The sequence below is a fragment of the Carassius gibelio genome, chromosome A18 (genome assembly GCF_023724105.1).
Source record: "Carassius gibelio isolate Cgi1373 ecotype wild population from Czech Republic chromosome A18, carGib1.2-hapl.c, whole genome shotgun sequence".
In the NCBI taxonomy this organism is placed as follows: Eukaryota; Metazoa; Chordata; class Actinopteri; order Cypriniformes; family Cyprinidae; genus Carassius; species Carassius gibelio.
Window position 1 is genome coordinate 25,005,371 of NC_068388.1, and position 18,083 is coordinate 25,023,453.

Below are 18,083 nucleotides of genomic sequence, written 5' to 3' on the forward strand. Positions count from 1 at the left end.
CGACCTGAGGGCCGTCCTGCAGGCGAAGAAGGCTTCAACGAAGAGGTCCTAGCCAGCCTAGGCTCTCTGCGGGCGGCTCCACCCATGGGGGAGCGATCGAGGTCGTCTGCTCCTCGGAGTCCGCAGGAAATCGATGTCGACTTCCCGCCGTTAAGTGAGCTTCGGGACGCATCGGTCTCCAGCGAGCGCGCCCTGCTCTGTCTGCCCCACAGGCTTGCGGCCAGGCAGTATTCCCGTCCACACATCGAGAATCGTTTTCAGTCTAACCCTGCCGGAGATCCACTTCAGGGGCCAAGAACAAATCCAGATTAATACCCGAGGCCAGCCTCGAGAGTAGAGTCCCCTTAGTAGAGTAATTTGATGCATTGAAAAATCTCACAAATATTTCTCCTTGGGCTCTGCGCACAATTCAAAAGGGGTACAGACTACAGTTCGGTTCCCGCCCACCAAAGTTCAATGGGGTGGTCTGGACTGTAGTCAACCAAGGTGTTGGAGCAAGAAGTAAACTCTCTGCTGGTAAAGGAGGCTATAGAACGTATTCCTCCTCCAGACAGGGAGTCCGGGTTCTACAGCCGCTACTTCTTAGTTCCCAAGAAGGATTGGGGGTTGCGTCCAATAATAGATCTCAGGCACTTGAATCGGTCTCTGAGGAGATTCAGGTTCAAGATGCTCACTATTCCCATCATCGTGAACCAAATTCAATCTGAGGATTGGTTTGTCACGACAGATCTCAGGGACGCATACTTCCACATTTCCATCTTTCCGTCTCACAGGAAGTTCCTGAGGTTCGCCTTCGGGGGCGTACCAATATCGGGTTTTTCCGTTTGGCCTAGCTCTTTCCACCCGCACATTTACAAAATGTATGGATGCAGCTCTAGCACCGCTGAGGCTTCGGGGTATTTAATCAAGAAAAAGTGACTGGGAAATGAATTTACATTTGATTTATTTTTTATTTTTATTAATTTACTTGCATGACTGCTAACAAATGAACATGTCGTTAAATTACTGAAACACGAACCTAAAATCTCAAGGAATTATTTTACATGTAAAGGGTTTGACTAACAAAGAAAGTTTGGGAACCTCAGTCTTTGAGAAAGAAAATATATATATATTGTATCAGATGGTGTTAACATACACTACATATGGCTGTTAATGATGAGGAAATTTGACTAAAAGTAATTTGCAAATGAGAATAAGAAGTTGATACTAGTGTTTATATCTGTGGTCTGAGAAGAAGCTCTCTCTGAAGTGCCACACTACTATCTCACAATACCATGCACAGCTTGACCCTTTTATCAGCGGGACCAAAAACAAACGTTGCTATGAACCGCTGACTTGGGAAACGGCCTAGACTTCTGATTTCTGAAGAAATGGTGATTTTCATGAGCAATGTTTGGTGATAATCACAGCAATGTTCAAATCTCACAGTGCACATTTGTGAACTGCAAAACGAGGGTTATTACACCTTAATGCAACGCATAGATCTGAGACTCATGCATATGTCTGTCGTCTTGTAAATAAAAACACATCACATGTTCCTCTAAATATGTCGATAAAAGTGTTCAAAAGGAAGACTCGCCTCAAACATCCTGTCTCATATCCTCACCAAAAATGCATTAGCGTGCAATGGCCTTTCAAAACATTGATAAAAACTGTGTAATGCAATACAAAGTGCCTTTAAAAGCTTGAGTGAATTGCTAATTATTATGTAGCGTTGATATGTTCTGTCTATCTTATCCAGCCGTTCATGAGGCAGTCAGACCTTCATACTTTCATGAGTATGAGAGGAGAGAAGCGTAGTGTAAGACTGACGGTCAAACTTCTCATAGTTTATTAGCTAGACTAAAAAAGTGCTATATGTGGTACCATCTAAATCAGCCTGGGGTGTGTTTCCCAAAAGCATAGTTGCTAACCTGTTAGTTGGTTAGCAATGGGAAATTGTATTGCAAAAAACAACTATGGTTTTGGGAAACGCTCACCTGGCTGGATACAGTAAATTGTAAATGACTACACATGCTAAATAATTTAAAAGAGTTACAAACCTTACACTTAATTTTAACCTGACATGCATGCATTTGCATCAAATAAACATGTTTGCAAGTCAACATCTTTTACATTTGTCTTGCAAATTGCCATTGACATTAACTTCAACAATGGGCTCAACTTCAAGTAGTTTACATTGCGTTAACAGTATCATGGTCAATAAGTGTTGATGTGATAATGTGTTTTTATTTTTTTAAGAAAAACTGATTCATGGGTAGATGAAAGCGATAAGTTCAAGTGCTAAGTTCACACCGCAGGAATGGTTCGTCTTCATTTATAACCACTGTTTCCTTGATCAAGTTTTATCAAAGCTTCACCTTTTGCTGGTTTACTAGACTGGTCTCAGCTGTTTCTCAAGGGCTCTGGATGTCAGTAACACAGCTAAAGCCAAACTAACTAGAATTTCATCACCACCAAAAAACGTTTTAGCTATTGCACAACTGGCAACAAGAAGCTTAGATCTGAATGTTCTCAGCCGACAGAAACGCCACAGTTCTTCAAGAAAGATCAGGGTTTGACAAAGTTAAGGGAACAGAATACTAAGAAATCATGCATGCGTTATTTTCGGATGCAATGCAAACGATCTCAAATCTCCCTACATAGACATCATGTTTGGGCATCCTCAGCATTGAGAAGGAAGCGCATTCGGTTAACTGGATTGAGACTTACCAGGGTGCACGTATCTAGATACAGTTTAAAAACACAAAGATCGTCCGTGAAGTGACTGCGGACTGTCCGGAAAGTCCCTCCCTCTCTCCCCAGATCAAGCGCGCGGTACACTCACATCCTACGAGCAAAGTTGCGCTGTGAAGTGCGCGCGGGCGTCTTCTCTTCAGATGGGAGGCGCCGTTACATTAGTTCACTGAATTCAGCGTCTCCTTCTAACACCCAGAGCGGAACGGAAACAGTCTCAGTAACATCAGTGTCGTTCGAGAGGTTGTTGTAGTGGGGTCACATCACTTTACAGCACAGAGTGCGCCCGCTGAAGACTGACTGCCCGACGGCGCATGCGCAGACAGGACGGACTGAGAGAGGGGTCGTGTGGGAAAGTTCAGCCGCTCGTGTCATGATTCTGCTGCTGAAACTAGCGCTTTTATTCATCACGTCTTCTTGTGCGCACGTTTTTGTTTTATGAATCGTTTTACGCCTCTTTGTAGGTTTCGTTGTGTCAACTTGCCCCTGTTAAACGTCTTTCATCCTGGCCAAAAGTTTTAAAATAGTGATTTAAAGACACATTTTGACAAATAAACCTTCTTTGCGAGATGACAGTGTAACTGCTAACAATAATTAATTAATGTACAAATAAATGCATAGTCTATATGCATAAATATATAAATGCAAGATAAGAAAAACTAGAGAAAGAGAGCGAGAACGAGAGACGGGTTGTGTGTACCGTAGTAACAAACAAAGTATCAATCCTGGTCAGCTCCTGTTTGAAGAAACCACAACTAATACATTTCTGAGAAAAAAATGACACCCTGTTTTAGGGAAATGATCTTGCACAGACTGGTGGAGAAATTTGAATTGTTTCCATCACACATTCTTGTAGCAGAGCCACAGTCTTTGAAATCAGGAGGCAAAGTCATTTCTTCATGTGGATTTTCAATCTAATATCTGTTTGTGTTCCAGTCACACTGACATTGTGTTGACACATTTTCCAGGTTAATAAATAAATATCAAAACTTGCTATTTTATAAGCACGGTTGGACCTCAATAAAACTAGGTTTTTCTTCAGCAAATTCAGTATCTGATGCTGTGACTCATGAGAACACATTCCAGAGCAGTGTGTTTTCATTGGTAAAGATTAATATGAACAGACACGACAGCAGCTACATTTATATGATATGAAAACAGTAAAATGAAATGAAATGCTCTGCAGTGAATGGGTGCCGTCAGAATGAGAGGCCAAACAGCTGGTAAAAACATCACAATAATCTGAACAGTTCATGAGTTACAAAGCTGAAACTAAAACTCTTGTACTGAGCATTGTACTACAGTGACTGTTTATATTAATCATAGGAATTTGAAAACAATGACAACAGCTTTGGAATCTGTTCTGCATTTGACTAGTTTCAGAAAATGTCCATTTTGGGGGGCATTTTCTTTAAAAAAAAACAGTTCAGACAAAACAAAACAGTTTAATATACTGTATATGAAGTCAAGAAACAAAACAAGCATTATATCAGTCTCTTTCAGAGAAAGCTTATATTTAAATGCAATATAATCTTTCTTAATCCCCCATCAAACCATCTCTAATGCACACCATGCACATAGTTCAGCAGATGAACGACAAAGGAAAGTCTACCGTGTTTTACAATGATTCCAGTCAGAGGAAAAAAAAAAGAGTGTTTGGTATGTCTAACTGTGGCTTAAGACCTTTCTGAAAGCATTGAAATGCCACTGAAACATGTCCAACCACAGACGACAAGCAGAAAACCAATCGGTTCTCAGTGGTTAATGATATTTGCATAAGAGGTATGCTACATACTGATGTGAATCTTCATTATATGCATTACAGTGCATTCAGATAAAGTCATTTATATCTGCAGCTGCTCCAATGACCTTCCGTGCACATGTCTATATGAGTGTGTGTATGTGAGGGAGAATCGTTTTAAAATAATATTGTGTTGGGTATTTTACATAAACCCTGCTTCTAATCTGACTTTGACCTAAAATCAGAAAGGGAAACATATGCCTCGGCACATTTGAGCTCATATATTTTGACTTTTCTGTTGCAATCTGGGTCACTTTATTTATTTCACACAATATACATATCTTCATAAAAGTCTGGGTTGACACCGTCACTATGGAAAACAAGAGGATGGTATCATATTTCAACAAAACAATCAGTGCAATAACCTCATAAACATGACTGATAATAATAATAGTTTATACACACCAGTTCAAGTAGCACAAATAAAGAGTATCATATCAGTAACAGATTCTTATTTTTTTTAAATGAATACTTTTAATCAGCAAGGACATTTTTAAACTGATTAAAAGTTACTGTAAGATTTCTATTTTTAAAAAAAAGCTTTTCTTTCTATTCATTAAATCAAACTATAAGACAAAATGCATCACAGTTTTCTCATAATAATAAGAAATGTGACACTGAAGACAAGAGTAATCATGCTGAAAATACAGCATTGCGTCATAAGAATACATTACATTTTAAAATATAATACATTCGAAAACAGTTATTTTACATTGTAATAATATTTCACAATATTGCCATTTCACTGTATTTTTTTGGCAAATAAATGCAGACTTGGTGAGCAGACGTCTTTGAAAAATATGTTACTGTTGCCAAACATTTAAATGTTAGTGTGTTTGTATATTGTATACATATATATATATGGCATTACTTCTTTTCTGTTCAACAGAAACCTGAGGGTGAGAAAACGATGACATAATTTTCCTTTTTTTTTTTTTTTTACATTATTAATCTTTAATTTTAATTTTGAGATCTCTGAGACATTAGACGGAGAGAGTTACGATGCAGCTTGGAAGTGAAGAATCTTGTTATTGCGGTCAATATAATGAATGCTGATCTGTTCTCAGCCGTCAGAATGAGACGCACTGCTGGACTTTTCCTTCTCAGACATGTCCTTCAAATCTGTAAAAAAAAAAAAAAAAAGAAAAGAAAAAAGAAAAAAAAAACCTGGTTGAGAATCTATCATTTATTTCCAGACATAACAAAACATCTACCAAAATCAGTGTGAGAAAGTTTGAAATATAAACATTCCCGTCTGGTTTACAGAAAAAAAGGCTTTATCTCTGTTTCATGGAAGAAGTTTTTTCGGCTGCAAAAAAGCCAGAAGAGTAAAGCACTTTTCTCAAAGTGCTGTATTTTCACTGCATGCAAAAGAGCAGCCAGGACAAATGATTTATTACGAGTTTTCTTTTGTGTTCTACAGAAAAACAAATCTCATGAAGGTTTGCAACATGGGATTGAGTGAATGCTTTTAAATGCATGTTAAAATTTCCATGTGGATTACAGCGTTTGAAAATAAACTAATGCACGTAATGTGATGCATACTTGTCAGTACATACATAATAAGTTATTAACTATTTGCATCTATTTTTATTTAACGACTGTGGCGAGAGAAGCAAACAACAGACAGAGTGGGGGTGGCGTCAGGGAATAAAGTGTCCAAAATAAACAGGGGATCAGGTGTCCTCGTGGTGCCACGGGGTATGTGAAGGGCAGGTATGTTCAGGAAGGAAGGGTCCAGCATATTGGAGATACTGGGATGTAAACAACAGCACTGATTGCACCGTTAATGAAGATGTCATTCAGTCTATGCTCCAAAACTTTGGAATACACCACCTTTACCTATTAGAGCTTCCCTTACATTAAGCCTTTTTAAAGTATCGATTCAAACCTACCTCTTTTCTCAGGAGTATTCTTAATTTGGGTCTATCTTATGTATCTCTTAAATGCTAAGGGTTTAATTTTTATTTTATTAAATGATCTTCTTATGATTGGACTGAAATCCTTCCAGTCCTGTTTTATTTGTGTGTGCGTGCTCTGCTTGTGAAGCACTCTGGTCAACATTCCCGTTGTTTTAATTATGCTATATAAATAAAGTTGACCTTGACCTATTCATTTATGATGTCTAAACCACAGAAAGAAAGAAAAATGAGAAAGGGGCCCAATATTTTGACAAACTAAAGTTAATAGGTGGAAAAAATCTGTATGCGCTGGCTCCTAGAATACAATAATAATAAATATAGCATCATGAACTAAATAGGCAGTCGTGGCCTGATTCTTACAGAGTCAGACTTGTATAATTGAAAATACAACTGTATAGTCGATGATAATTGATAATTTGATAATAATGGCATTGTTTATGTTCATTCCCGCCAATATGGCCGACTTCCGGATTGATGACATGTCGTGGAAATACTCACAATGCAGTACCGCCTTGTAGACTAGAGTGTAGCCGAAATCTTTGTTGGTGTTCAGATCCACAGTAAAAAGGAAGCGCAGTTCGGGTGGGAGCTGTGACCTGGGCATGTTCACTACAGCCGGGATGATCCTCTGTGACATGGGCCCTTCAGACAGGACCTGGTGCATCTGATACGAGCACCAGTCATCCTTCACAAAGTTGGGAGTGAGGAGTAACAGCCAGCAGTGACTGTCCTGCACGGCCTGGAGCAGCTCGGTGGACACAGCGCCTCCTGCGGGACAGTCCCGCTCCTGCAGGTAACAGCGCAGGCCGTTAGACGGGGCTTCTAGGAAAGAGGTCAGACTCTGTGCTAGATCACTGTCCTCATCGTTGTGACACACGAAGACGTCAAATCTGAGAGAGGAGCGGAAAGAGGAGGAGAGCACGGAGGGCAGAGGCGGATCTGAGACGGAGGAAGAGGAGGACGCCTGAGAACATTTACTGGGTTTGACTTGCTCCAAATCATTTCTTGGTTTTCCAAAGTGCTGACGAAACCAGCCTGATGATGCAAAGATATTTAATGTTTTTCAGTTAAAGAGTTAATATACACAGAAGCACAAATGGACACTTTTTTAATGGGACAGAACTAAAAGTGCATCAGTATAAAACACTATAGATCTAAAAATTAATTGTCATACGGTATACACTACACAGCATTTAATTATTGCATATCAGCATAGTTTCTTTATCACATATTATTAAACAATTTATGGTGAGATTATTACTATGGTTTACAGTATTTACCTAAAACACTTCAACAAAACCTTTTTTTTTTACCTGAGTTTTAAATTGTAGTTAGTTCTTTAAAATGCACATTTTGACAAAAAAATTGTACATTTTAGGAATATGTGTATTTTAAAACTTCACACACACACACACACACACACACACACACACACATGCAAACATGCAGTACTGTGCAAAAGTCTTAGACCATTGGTATTTTCACCACCAACAAAAAATAAATAAATGGTTATATCAGTTTACAATTCCAAACATTTCTTTTACCATTAATTGTAATAATCAAGTGAGATGTTTGTCTGAGAGCAGCCAGTGCTTCACACAGAGATCTGTGATCTGATCTCAGCATCATCCGGTCCTTTACAAGAAGAAACATGAAAAACTGAGACTAAATCCAGAAGAATTCCGAACATCTCCAAAAACGCTTGAAGAAACCTTCCTGCAAAGCTGTGAGAGGTTTTAGACACAGAATACTGTAAAGTGAGTATACTTAAAAAAATAATGTCGTAAATAGATTGTATTTATCCATTAAAGCTGCGGTTACGCGGTAGGGAACTTTTGACGCTCTAGCGGTTAATAAACAGAACTGCTTGCGTCTTGCGGAAGAACATCGTGGCCGGAACTACTTCTCTCTGTTTATGTCTATGAAGAATCACAAAGGTACTGGGTTACTCCGCCGCGGTACCCCCGAAGCAATCTAAAATAGTCCGAATATAAACACTTATTATAGGTGCACCCTAGTGATTCAGGACAAGCCAAAAACACAGTTTGGAAAATGGATTCATGGTGTACTCGCTTATTATATACATTTTTCTACATTTTGAACACAAACAAAGTTACGGACCGCAGCTCTGGGGCCTGTACCATGACGCTGGATTAGGTGGCTAGCCAGCTATGTTTCAGCTTAGTTTCCGCCAACTCTGTGTTTTAGGTACTATGAAAGTAGCTCAGCTTTAATCGGTGTTCTTTACCATGGTATCTTATGCTGCACGGCTCACCTGCTCCGTTATGTTCTGGATTAGAGATCTCAAACTGAAGGTGGACCAATCAGATGTGAGAGAAGTGACACATGTCTGACACAAAGTCACTCCAGTTTATCTTGCTCCAAATTAAAGGTCACTTATGCTTAAAAAAAAAAATAGAAGTCTGGCTTTAATGATAATAACATAATTTTATGATTTATATAATTATTGTGATTCATATTATTATTTATCTCTTACACACAAGCAATTTTAGTTTAACAGTTATTATAAATTATTTTAAATAAATATTAATGTATACAGATCATGTAATATAAATAAGCTGTAGTATCAAAAGACTGAGCTATTTTAAAAATTACAAATCTGAACTTACATGTTCAAGTCTCTAACACTATATATTTTCAAATGTATAAACTAAGTTAACAAGTTCCACTTGTGACTAAACTGATGGAACAAGATCATTTATTTTATTAGTCCTCCATTTTTCATATGACATTAAATTTGTCATATTCTTCCATCTCTTAACCTTTAGCAAAACCTTTAACCTCTAGTTTTGATTCCCGCTGGGTCTCTCGCGAGAAGTAAATCAAACTTGCTTTGTATTGCAAGGCTCGTGATTGGCTGTTCGCCAGTGATGTCACACATTCATGTGCACGCGTATGAAGTTATTTTTGATTCAAAACAACTGAACACCTGTGGCAGTGCGATTTGTAGTTGTAGAGAAAAGCCACACATGTGTATCAGTAAATTTGAAGTCACAGAGAGAAATGTTTTAAGAGTTGCAAACCTCTAGACTTTTTTTTCTCTCCCACAAACACAACACAACAGTTACACCTTCTCAAATTCTTCATTGCAGGTGCACAAATCCTATTCTACAAATCACACATTTAGAAACTCGTACGCTCACATTTTTGAAACAATTGCTGCAGTGAATGTGGTGCAAAACGCATTTACACACCCGCATCAGGAAATGTGAAGTTGTGGAGAAATGTTGAACATCCGCAAATCAATACGTGAATTCATCAAATGAGAGTTGCACACTTGTAGAATATTTTCTCAGAAATGTCTTGTATATTTTTCTAACACAAACACAAAGTACATAACTACAGCTGCTTGAATCTGCTGCAATGAATCTCAAACACTGTTTTTCGCTTTCAAGTGACAAGTTTCGTGCTCTCCCTTTTGCACCGAGATATTTGGTTCAAAAGTGATTTGTGCATCTGTAGAGGTAGTGGGCGGGACTGTTTAGAGATTACAGAATTTCAGCCAATCAGAAGAGCTACTTTGGCTCGTTGCTGAGCATAGACTCATGGTGTCATATTCACATTGTTTTTAATGTCAAATAGTTTATCCATAATGTTAGACCATTGCAATAAAATAATAGTTTTGTGCTTAATATAGAAAAGGCACTTTTGATTTTGTTGTAAAAAAATAAAAAATAAAAATGCTAAATGATGCTTGGCTTATTTGGGCTGTGATAAATCTTTCTCTGGTAGTCCATCATCTGTGCTTTTGCTGTTGTGAAAGATGTGTCCATCGTGGAGGCTGAATTGAAATTCCTGTGGTACTGGTAAGGTACTGTTAGGATCCTTTAAAGGAAAAAATGTTGAAACATGACATCCTGCCATAATATATAAATAAACATTGTTTATACCACTATGCAACTTTTGCTTTTTTATTTATTTTTATCAGTCAGTGGGATCACTTTGACCGCAGGATAAAGAAACAATTAAAGAAGAGTGGCAAGCCATAGGAGAGTCATCTACAGGAGTCATGTTGTTAAGAAATAACCAAGTCATGGTGTTAATAAATATTTTTTTTTGAACAACAATGTTGTCTCTTTCTTTTAAATGACCCTTGGATCTTTAAAAAAGGGTTAAATAGTGTTTGTCTTCATAAAATGCTATGTAGGACATGTTCTGTTGCTCTATGACGAGCAATTGTGTATTGTACAGCAAATATTTCATTTAGGATCCATATGATTACACAGTGCTGTCTAATGGCCTGAATATGGTTAATATCTAAATATAACTTAATATAAATTCACAACATCATATATCAGTCAGTCTCCTGTATATAAAAACAGTTTATAATTAAATATTAATAATACAGTTTACAGTAGGTCATAGGTCTGCAGCCTCCCCCTACTGGACGCATGTGGAACAACAGGGGCGTAAAACTGCTAGGGGCATATATCTACCAGCTACAGTTTCCAAGCCTCCACCTACTCAGCAACGAGCCAAAGTAGCTCTTCTGATTGGCTGAAATTCTGTAATCTCTAAACAGTCCCGCCCACTACCTCTAAAGATGCACAAATCACTTTTGAACCAAATATCTCGGTGCAAAAGGGAGAGCACGAAACTTGTCACTTGAAAGCGAAAAACAGTGTTTGAGATTCATCGCAGCAGATTCAAGCAGCTGTAGTTATGTACTTTGTGTTTGTGTTAGAAAAATATACAAGACATTTCTGAGTAAATATTCTACAAGTGTGCAACTCTCATTTGATGAATTCACGAATTGATTTGCGGATGTTCAACATTTCTCCACCACTTCACATTTCCTGATGCGGGTGTGTAAATGCGTTTTGGACCACATTCACTGCAGCAATTGTTTCAAAAATGTGAGCGTACGAGTTTCTAAATGTGTGATTTGTAGAATAGGATTTGTGCACCTGCAATGAGGAATTTGAGAAGGTGTAACTGTTGTGTTGTGTTTGTGGGAGAGAAAAAAAAGTCTAGAGGTTTGCAACTCTTAAAACATTTCTCTCTGTGACTTCAAATTTACTGATACACATGTGTGGCTTTTCTCTACAACTACAAATCGCACTGCCACAGGTGCTCAGTTGTTTTGAATCAAAAATAACTTCATACACGCGCTCCACAAACTCAGGATCAAAGCCTGAATTGACAAAGAAAGTTGATGAACAGCATCATGGTACCAACAGAGCCGGACTGGAGAGGTTTGGTTTTGTCAACTCAAAACTAATCCTGTAACTCTGAATTTGTTCAGCTACCATCATGGTACAGGCCCCCGATTGGTTGTTTCTTAACGGGAGCGGATGAATTTCTGCAAATGGCAATAGGACACTGGGAGGAGCCAGAGGAGCTTGATTTTTTCACAGATAATCTATCTCGTATTCTACTGTCAGCACATAATGACAGGTTTAACAAATATGTAAAAAATATATATTTACAAAAGTTACCTACTGCAGCTTTAACCTCTATTAACTAAATTAAATCAACATTTGGTGTGAGGTCCGAGGTACACATGTGCATTATTCTCAGAGACCTTTGCAGAAGGGTTTCTTCAGGCATCTTGGAGACTTTGTTCAATTGTTCTCGATTTAGTCTGTCTCAGTTTACTCTGTTTCTTCATGTAATGCCATATAAAATCTGACTTTTTTTTAAACCCACTGCAGATATGCTGTTTGCCTGAAGCTTTACTGTAATGCTTATATTGTTGTACTGATGTCATATTGTGTCCCTTAAAGCTCTGTGTCTATGTTGTACACTGTCTGTGTTTACTTTATGTAATACGCGTATTGTAATGTGCAATATCCTGTTTGCTCTGATAACTTGCACAGCTCAAGATTTGTCAAATTTGCACCTGTGCCTCTAGACAAAATAGTTTCACTATGACTATGGCTGAGTGAATGACAATAAATGCTGATTTTCTTTGGATTTTACTTCTTGCTGTCTTACTGTCAGTATCTTCTTAAAGTCCACATTAAAATGCCTATTTTACATAATTGTTAAACGCTTCCCTTGTGTTTGATAGTGACGATGCAAAAGGAAACTGCAACAGAGACTCACCCGTAATGCTTCTGATGCGGTTTTCCTCCATTCTTCTCCATCCTTTCAAGGATATAAACTACAACAGGAGCATACGCAGTCATTAATTACAAATAAATACCGTATTGCACGCTACATCTCATTACACACAAAAGTAACTCAAAAAGCACTGCATGACATGCACACTGCCATCTGCTTTAAGTTAATGTCGCTTCCACTTTTCCCTGGATCACTTTCACTTGTTATGTCTGGATATTAGTAGCCTACGTTTGTGATTATTATGAAGTAGACTGCAAGTAAATATCATCATTCTATCATACTGGAAGCACAGAGTGAGATCTCAGTACTTACAGTTGTTTTAAGATGATAAGAGTGTGCAGGTCGTCTGAGGGCACTCAAAAGAGCAGCATGAGATGTTTGAGGAAGTTCATTCGATCGGAAAGCATGCATCATTATGCAAACCAAAACAACTTATGTCCGTTCTTGCAAAATATTCATAATAAAAGAATAGCAAGACAGTAGAGGAAGTGAAGAAAGAAATGGGTGCTTCTTTGACTTAGTCTTGTCAACTTACAGTCTGGCTGCAGAATGGCCAATGCATTCACATATGATATAATACAGTATACTCAAACTAAGGGAGTCGCAGTTTCCATTCACACCTGGTCTATATGGTTTGCTGGGCTTTCACTATTCATTAACTGTGGGAAGACTTTGCATCATCCATGTTATGTCATGGTAAATTACCTACATTCTTGCTCTAAGGGTACCCTTTCAGAAGTTAGTAATACTTTCACTAATATGCACCATTTAGGGTTAAATAAGGTACAACAGTGTGCTTCAACTGAATGTGGTTTTTACAGCTCACTGCTCCTTTCACATCCACACCCAAACCCACACATTATCAGTGTGCAAACATGTGCGTGCATACGTGTGTATCTGAAACACAGATCCATGTGAAACGTTGAAGGGTTAGTTCACCCAAAAATGTATAAACATATAGCTGTGTTTTACACAGGTGTACTGTATATGACTTTCTTCTTTTAGACGAATCCAGTCAGTAATATAAAAAAAAATGCTTTTGATCTTTCGAGCTCTGTCATTGCAGTCAACCGGTGTTGCATGCATCAGTCCAAAAGACATGAAATAAAAAGCATCCTTCCAAAAAAATTGTCACACAGAGCCTCCTATAGCGACTTGATGCGTTTTTGTACGAAAAAATAATTATCACTTTAATCTCGTCTCGTGTAGCCAGACCTTCAGACTGACGGTTGAAGGTCTGTAATCTATGGCAGCTGTCATTGGCCAAGCCCCGCCCATGAGGCCTTTTGACCAACATGTCAAACAACCAATCACAGTTGGTTTCGAGGCGTGAAACGGACATATTTTAAAGATTCTATGCTGCTATTTTTTTATATTTCACATACTTTTGAAAATCCAGAATTTAGTTGATCCTGATAAGCACAGTTGTAAAGATGATGGCTTTCTTCTTTTGTGAGGGGGTATGATGCCACAGTATGGAAACGCAGAGGAGGGATCAAAACAAAACAATGGTCACTAATTTGAATGTCGGAGGATTTCTATATGAGCCAATAGGAGACTTGTTTTGCCTTGCTAAAGTAAGGACACTTTGCTTGCTTTGCTCCTGTTAACAAACGTTGGATTTCGCCAGACTCACCGACGCATGCACAACGCTGATCTCATGTCAGAACTGCTTCTGTGTACAACTATTGGCGCAAGCTACAGTAAGGTGATTATTACATTTTTAATATGGATATTTTTCTTACAAAAATGGGCACTTTTTATTTCCCGTCTTTTGGACTGATGCATGAAACACCCACCGACTGCAATGACAGAGCCCAGAGATCAAAGACCACTTTTAAAATTACTCTGACTGGGTTCGTCTGAAAGAAAGTCATATACAGCTAGGATGGCTCGGGGGTGATTAAAACACAGCCTGATTTTCATTTTTGGTTGAACTAACAGCTTAACTAGTGCTCAATCTGTTAAATTATTCCTAAATTTGTTTGAATTTTATTGCAGTAAAGTCATGTTCGCATCATTGAAATATTTTTGACAATCCACTTCAGATGCTATTTTTTGAATGTTGTCTAACTATAATAACAAGAGGAAATTTAACACAGGTAAAGACTCTGGGCTGATTCAATTTACATTTAATCATTGTGATTTGATCAAATATACAGGACATGTGAAGCCTGGAGTTAAGGCTGCTCGATTATGGCAAAAATCATAATCATGAATATTTTGGTCAATATTGTAATCACGGTTATTTAACAAGATTATGAGGGGGCCATATGAACAAAACTTTATATGAGTGATTTATTTAAAGATAATGATACATATCAAAAATGTGTATTTCCTGTAAATAAAGCTGCTATGACATCTACATTGTAGGGACCAGCGGAATTTCAATCAAACAAAAAAAAAGTCCACAAAATGATTGAAAATAATTAAACAGTCCATGATAAAAAAGCAAAAGACAAATACAATAGAATAAAAATGATATGAACGAAACAAACTGTCTCAAGCAGTATGATTATTTCATTTCTTCACTATAATATTTATTATTAATGTCTAATTTACGTTTTTTTGGCTCTAGTTTTGTATTTATTACAGTTTATATGAAAAGGTTCAAGTAGCGTGGTAATATATCATAACCCACTGTCACTTTAAGAGCCGCACGGATTCAAAGTGATTATCATTGTTGAAAACTTTTTGAAGATCAATGTTTCCGTGGAAACCTTGAAACTTCTTTTTCAGGATACGTTGATGAATGGGTATTTGAAAAGAACAGCATTTATTTTAAACAGAAACATGTTTTAGCATTTTAAATGTCACTTTTGATCAATATAATGCATCTTTGCTCAATGACTTTTATTTTCTTTTTTAACCTTGGTGACTTTTATTTTGTAAATAAATCGCTCTTCCGGTTGGACGTTCAGACGCGTGCTGAGGTGCGTAAACACTTGTCACTTTATCTCCGAGATATAGGTCAGAGTTACAGTAAGATAGTTTGTGATGTGTGTGTGTGTGTGTGTGTGTTTAAAGCAGCAGTATGAAGACTCCGGTGAGCGTCCTGCGACTGCCCCGAGGACCGGACCCGAACAGCCGAGGATTCGACCCGAGCTCTCCCCGCTTCCTCGCTCTCTGCCCCACAAGCGTCCCCTCTTCCTCCTCCTCCTCCTCAGATGAAGAGGAGCAGCGGTTGCGAGCGGAGCTGCGCGAGAGGTTTCTGCGGACTCTTTTACTGATGACAGGCAAGCGAGTCCGGTTCGACATGCACGAGCACGTGCGCGTGCACGCGAGGTTCGGCGCCTCGGACATCGACGTGCTGAACCTGCAAGTGTCTGATCTGGAGACTCCTCTCGGGGTTCAGAGAGAGGCGCTTCTGAGGTGTCAGGATGTGATCGCGTGCTCCTTCGAAGTGTGAGGGCGGTCTTCGCCGCGAGAGGGCGCCAGGGGACCGTCGCGTTCACTGATGGTCATGCTGCTGTTTGGAATAAACCTTTGCTATATTGAGAACTGCGTTCTTAATTTTATTAAATTTTCTTTTTCTAATCAACAGTTAAAAATAAAGGTTCTAAAATTGGTTCTTGCACTGATGCAGAAATGTTTTTTTCTTCAGTGAGTTTAATAATCTCAAGAACCTTCTTTCACTCTAAAGAAACTTTTATGCAATGGAAAGGTTCTTCACGGATCCTTTATTTAGGGAGATTTTTTTTTTCTTTGTGTGTGTTTGACAGATAAAAAAAAGAACGAGTGAATATATATATGAGTGAATATGTGTATATATATATATGTGTGTGTGTGTAATCCACATCAGGAGCAAGCTTTAAACACTTCTGATTAAACTTAAAGTATCCACCTGCACCAAAACACACAATTTCCAAATCAATGTCTTGCGGTTTTTCTCTGAAAACTCAAAAAAGCATATTAGTCATCTACTTGCATCCGAAAAGTTTAGTTTAAGGGCACAGGAGTCTGTTGTTCTTTAATGGAGCGAGGAGAATCAATGACATTCAATCTTCTTAAAAGGAACGAGGTTGTTTACCAGAGCCGGTTTTATTGGAATATCATTAGACATTGTTGAATGACTGTGTGTTTGTGTGTGAAGTTCCCCTGCAGAGCGGCGTGTGGTGACACACACACACACACACACACACACACGGACCAGAGCTCCTCATAACTGAATCAGGACGCTTACAAGGACACGCAATGATAATGAACCGAACCTGCGCCAGTCGTTCTGCTCACCTACAGCCAGCAGTGATCATGATCTGAGATCTTGTGTAAGATGTTCTTCACTCAGAATGAATCATCTTCCTCTCCTTCATTTACATTAAAACCTTTGATTGAATCGATGAGGAACGAGTGAAGGACTCATGCAGTGAACTAAAGTGCATCAGATTGAATTGTTCTTCTCTTGCTGAAGGGTTTACTCCGTGGACTGTACACGTGAAGCACCAGCACAGTTCAAACCTAATCTTTGATTTGTAATATGCATTGATAAGAACCTCATTTGGACAACTTTAAAGGTGATTTTTTAAATATTTCAATTTTTTTTTTCACCCTCATATTCCAGATTTTCAAATAGTTGTATCTCGGCCAAATATTGTCAGATCCTAACATATATATATATATATATATATATATATATATATATATATATATATATATATATCTGTGTGTGTATGTATAAAGACTCATTTGTATTGTGTACTATTACATATTTGATTTACATTTTATATATTATTAAGCTTTTCTTATTATTTTTTAGTTCAAAAATATTATTTTGATATATGAGTATTTGTAGGAAATATTTTAGAAGTTGTATAATTTTTCTACCCACCACCTAATAAAATATGTCTATTCTTTTATTTCTCATTTATGGTGTGTGTTGATAGTAGAGCTGAAACAACGAATCGATTAAAATCGATTATTAAAATAGTTGTCAACTAATTTAGTAATCGATTCGTCGCTAAATAAATTTTATTTGCCATAAGAGGCTCATTTCGTGCATATTTCAAATCTGCGGTGACCAAAGTGTGGCAGTAATGAGCCACCAGAGGTTTTACTCAGCCAGTACAGCAGATGAAGTAGCGAATAGCCAATAGCTGGCCTCGTTTTATGTCACGTGCTTCCCGAACAGCGTCTCTGCAGCATTCAGCGGGATGTGGGAGTACTTTACTTTGAGCCTTCAAAAAAGAAGAGTAACCTGTAAACTCTGCACTACTGAACTGTTTAAGGGGCCGTTCACATATTGTGTCTTTTGCGTGCTCAAGTTCGTTATTTCCTATGTAGGCGCGCAGTATGAACTCCCATAATGAAAGCGACGCGGTCGCGACACGCACGCGGTGCGATGCGCCCGTTTTTCCAGGCGCGTCCACACCGCATCCATTTATCCTTTGCTGAAATTTCCGGTTCTTCATGGAGAGGGCACGTCATGGAGAGAGCACGTCATGGTTGCTTAGCAAAGGCAGACGCCTCAGGGGCGCTTCTGCCCGAGCGCTTTGGAAAGAAAGAGAAAGCGGCGCGACTAGCGTTTTCCACGCGTTTTT

General features: G+C 38.4%; 3 protein-coding genes across 12 annotated transcripts in view; 1 reads left to right on the forward strand and 2 right to left on the reverse strand.

Annotated features, from left to right (window-relative positions):
- Positions 1–3,047, reverse strand: part of LOC127934353 (CMP-N-acetylneuraminate-beta-galactosamide-alpha-2,3-sialyltransferase 4) — a 34,637-nt gene extending 31,590 nt beyond the window's left edge. For 3 of the 7 annotated variants that reach the window (XM_052531672.1, XM_052531674.1, XM_052531673.1), the window contains exon 1: positions 2,713–3,047. The gene's annotated coding sequence lies outside the window, so the exon portion shown is untranslated. The remainder of the gene's footprint in view (positions 1–2,712) is intronic. The other 4 variants (XM_052531676.1, XM_052531675.1, XM_052531671.1 and 1 more) reach the window with 3 other exon arrangements.
- Positions 3,048–4,743: 1,696 nt separating this feature from the next.
- Positions 4,744–12,999, reverse strand: LOC127934561 (toll/interleukin-1 receptor domain-containing adapter protein). The gene is made up of 4 exons (XM_052532027.1): positions 12,859–12,999; positions 12,529–12,586; positions 6,958–7,494; positions 4,744–5,659 (listed from the first exon to the last, which is right to left on the reverse strand). The coding sequence occupies exons 1-4, from the start codon at positions 12,958–12,960 to the stop codon at positions 5,601–5,603; spliced, it is 756 nt and encodes a 251-aa protein (XP_052387987.1). The 5' UTR covers positions 12,961–12,999; the 3' UTR covers positions 4,744–5,600.
- A 950-nt stretch (positions 13,000–13,949) lies between these two features.
- Positions 13,950–16,114, forward strand: gemin7 (gem (nuclear organelle) associated protein 7). Of its 4 annotated transcripts, none has more exons than XM_052532031.1 (2): positions 13,950–14,254; positions 15,577–16,114. In XM_052532031.1, the coding sequence occupies exon 2, from the start codon at positions 15,581–15,583 to the stop codon at positions 15,953–15,955; it is 375 nt and encodes a 124-aa protein (XP_052387991.1). In that variant the 5' UTR covers positions 13,950–14,254; positions 15,577–15,580; the 3' UTR covers positions 15,956–16,114. The 4 variants fall into 4 exon arrangements, with proteins under 4 accessions (XP_052387991.1, XP_052387990.1, XP_052387989.1 ...); XM_052532030.1 differs by having other exon boundaries at positions 13,972–14,254; positions 15,574–16,114; XM_052532029.1 differs by lacking the exon at positions 13,950–14,254 and adding an exon at positions 15,340–15,479 and having other exon boundaries at positions 15,574–16,114.
- The last annotated feature ends 1,969 nt before the right edge of the window (positions 16,115–18,083 follow it).